This window comes from Pterocles gutturalis, unplaced genomic scaffold (assembly GCF_000699245.1).
Source record: "Pterocles gutturalis isolate BGI_N339 unplaced genomic scaffold, ASM69924v1 scaffold23172, whole genome shotgun sequence".
Taxonomy (NCBI): domain Eukaryota; kingdom Metazoa; phylum Chordata; class Aves; order Pterocliformes; family Pteroclidae; genus Pterocles; species Pterocles gutturalis.
Window position 1 is genome coordinate 616 of NW_010116041.1, and position 2,996 is coordinate 3,611.

The window sequence follows — 2,996 nt, forward strand, 5'->3', positions numbered from 1 at the left end:
GCTGCGCCCGGGTCCCCTCTCCCGAGGGAGCAGTCCCTCTGCGCAGGAGGCAGGAGCAAAGAGTGCCCCCGGCAGCAAACGCTGCGCCCCAGCCCAGCACCACGCAGCCCGGTAGGATGAGGGGCACCGAGCCGGGCACCCTCTGCTTTGTTCTCCGTTCACAAGCGTGCGCAGGAAAGCTTCAAAAATGAGCAGATTCTAACTGAAACCCCCGTGAGATACCCATACAAACCGATTTGCCTTCACAGGTGGCCTCGCTCTGAGCAGCCAGTTGCGCTGGAGACCTCCAGAGGAGCCTTCCAACCTGGATCGTTCCATCGCTGGAACGGCGCCTTGTACAACTGTAGACACGTTACCTGTGTTTGCTCTTCTCCACCGGGAATGCTGGCAGGAGCCATCAGGCTCCCCTTGGATGCGCTGCCAGAGGAGCACGGGGGTCCCTGCCCCTTCAAAAGAGAAGCCCAAGCTTGGCCAGCCCACCCCAGCCTGCCCCATTCCCAGCCCAGGGGACCCTCGCCCCTTTCAGGCACCAGGCTCCCCAACGGGCACGTGCGGATGTGGAATCTCGCAGCGGTGCGCTCCTTCGGGGGCTGCGGGTGCTGGGTGAGGAGCACCTGCAGGAGCGGCGTGGGGCTGGCCGCTGCAGGGTGTTCAGATGGTAACGCGGGATTCTGCAACCCTGCCTGCCATCACGGTGCCAAAGGAACAGCCCCCGCACCCAACGCTCATCTTACAGCATGCTCCAGCAGCCCGGACCCACGCAGAGCCTGGGCCCCGAGCTGTGCCAGGCTGGGGCTGCTTCGCTGCCAAACGTCTCGTGTTCAGGTCCACACTAAGCTCCTAACAAAGCCATCACGCCGCCAGGATCCACATCGTTGTAAAGCTATCCCTCGTACAGCTCAATATATGGGAAATTGGTTTCACCACACATACTTGGATCTCTCTCTGGTTAAAACTTGTTTGAGGCTGAAAAATCCTTCAGATCTCTGCTAAGTTCAGCGAGCAGAATTAAGATCTTTTTCCTAAACAGCCTCTGGATCCAATCGAAGGACTCCCTCATGGGTAGGGAATTTTTCACATTAGAATGCTACACTAATGCAAACCATGACTGCTGTACCACTAATGCTCAAGAGAACTACGTAACTCTTCCTTACATCAGAACCAAAAAAGGCCTTTGGAGTCGCAGCTCCATCCTTCAGTTCCAAGGAACTCCACTGGGAACAGAAGGTCCAACCATTTAACTCGTTCTGTGCTTCACAGGTGGAAGTGTGGAACTGTGAGACCTGGGAGTGCCTTGAAACTTTAGAGGGAAAATCTTCTCGTTCAACCAGCTTTTCTTAAGTCCGGTTTCCCAATTTCTTTTGCCCTCAATAGGTCTTTACATGCACACAAAGAACACTTGGTCTGGAACTGTCACACTCCCCACATTTTCCTAACACTTAACAGGAACCAAGCCGCCTCTCTTCCCACCCTGCAGCACCGAAGGCTCTGCTAACAACAGCCTGCTGGGACTCACCAGGTGCTGAGGAATTCTTCAGTTTCAATCTGCTAAAACACTTCAGCAAATTAGTTCACCTCCATTAAAACTCAAACAGTGGCACAGACAAAAACTTTAAACACTTACTCTTAGGGTACTGAAGGGATAAATACCAACTCCCTGTAAACATCTAGATAAAGTTTCCATTTTAAATCAATCTCAAGTTAAATACTTTTTACACATTAAGTTGAACCAGCTTCACAGATGTGTGCTTGTTTGCCTGTTCTAAGAGAAAAATAATCTTAACTGCAAGTTATGTTAGTACCGTCATTAGCTATAAAAGTCCAATCAAACTTTCCGTGAATCCTCTGATTTCTTTTCATAAAGCTAATTTCTTTATCTCATCACTATTAAAAAACCCACCAGTGACAGCTTCCAAACAAAATTCAATTTAATGAGACATAGCCCATATAATTAAAACTTTCGGTGCACTGCAGTTTTATGCCTTGATGGCATATTTCCGCGCAGGGTACAAACGTTCTTTTCGCTGCTGTTTTTTGGTCTTCAGATTTTCTTCATGTTTGTTTAATCTGCGTCGCATGGCACGAGTCTTCTTCGGCCGCAGATCAAGAGGCTTGTACTTTTTGCCCTGTTTGCAAAAATACACAGGTTGAGTTTGAGAGGCTGCGAGGTGGCAATCAGGTGCATGAGCTCATCCAGAGCTGAGCAGCCTACAAGGAGGACATCAGCACCAGTGCTGTCAGCTTCTTTTTACTGGGACTGTCGCTACATTCTAGAAGCTTAAAAGAACATCTCTCGACTGGGAACCAGGAGTTGAGTCTCACTTTTGTACCAGTCGTACTAGCGTTGACTCAGGTTTACGCAATGCTTAATCTTACAAGTCCCAGTTGTCCAAGACCTCTTGAAAAGTTATTTTTTTCCTATTCTACATAATCCAAACCCCACCAACTCATATTCTAAAAATTATAGTAACTGACTAAAGTGAAGAACTCCTTGGTCACCTGCCACATGATTAAAATTTACAGAACAGAGTACCAGAATCTTCTAGAAAGTACACGACATCCCAAAGAAGGGACGCTGCCCAGGGGACTCTCCTGGCAAAAGCAGATTCACATCGAACTTACAGAACTCAGGGCAGTCTTGGAAAAAGACCACTACCCAAGATGTTTGGACTTACTTTGTAAAACTTCCTCAAGTTCTCCTTCTGGGTCTGATTGATAACAGTTAAGACTCTGGCAATGGATTTGCGCACCACACGTCTGCAGGTGAAAAAAAGCATCTCAGAACACGCTAAAAGACAAGCCCCATCGGGCTAACACCCAGTACCCAGAAAAGGTGGACATGCTACACCCAACACGGCCCATGTCGTAGGGAAACACGAACAACTTCCAGCACATCTCAGCTTAACATCTCCGAGCAAAGAGATGCACAAACCGATTTTCAAGTTTACAAGTATTTGTTCCTCTTTCATACCATTTTTTTTTCTCGCTTTCCAGCA

At 48.6% G+C, this 2,996-nt stretch overlaps 1 protein-coding gene across 1 annotated transcript; it reads right to left on the bottom strand.

Annotated features, from left to right (window-relative positions):
• Positions 1-1,976: 1,976 nt before the first annotated feature.
• Positions 1,977-2,757, bottom strand: RPL35 (ribosomal protein L35; the record flags this gene model as incomplete). Its single annotated transcript, XM_010075392.1, has 2 exons — positions 1,977-2,126; positions 2,676-2,757. Coding segments are annotated over 2 exons (232 nt in total), but the record flags the coding sequence as incomplete, so codon positions are not given.
• Positions 2,758-2,996: the final 239 nt, after the last annotated feature.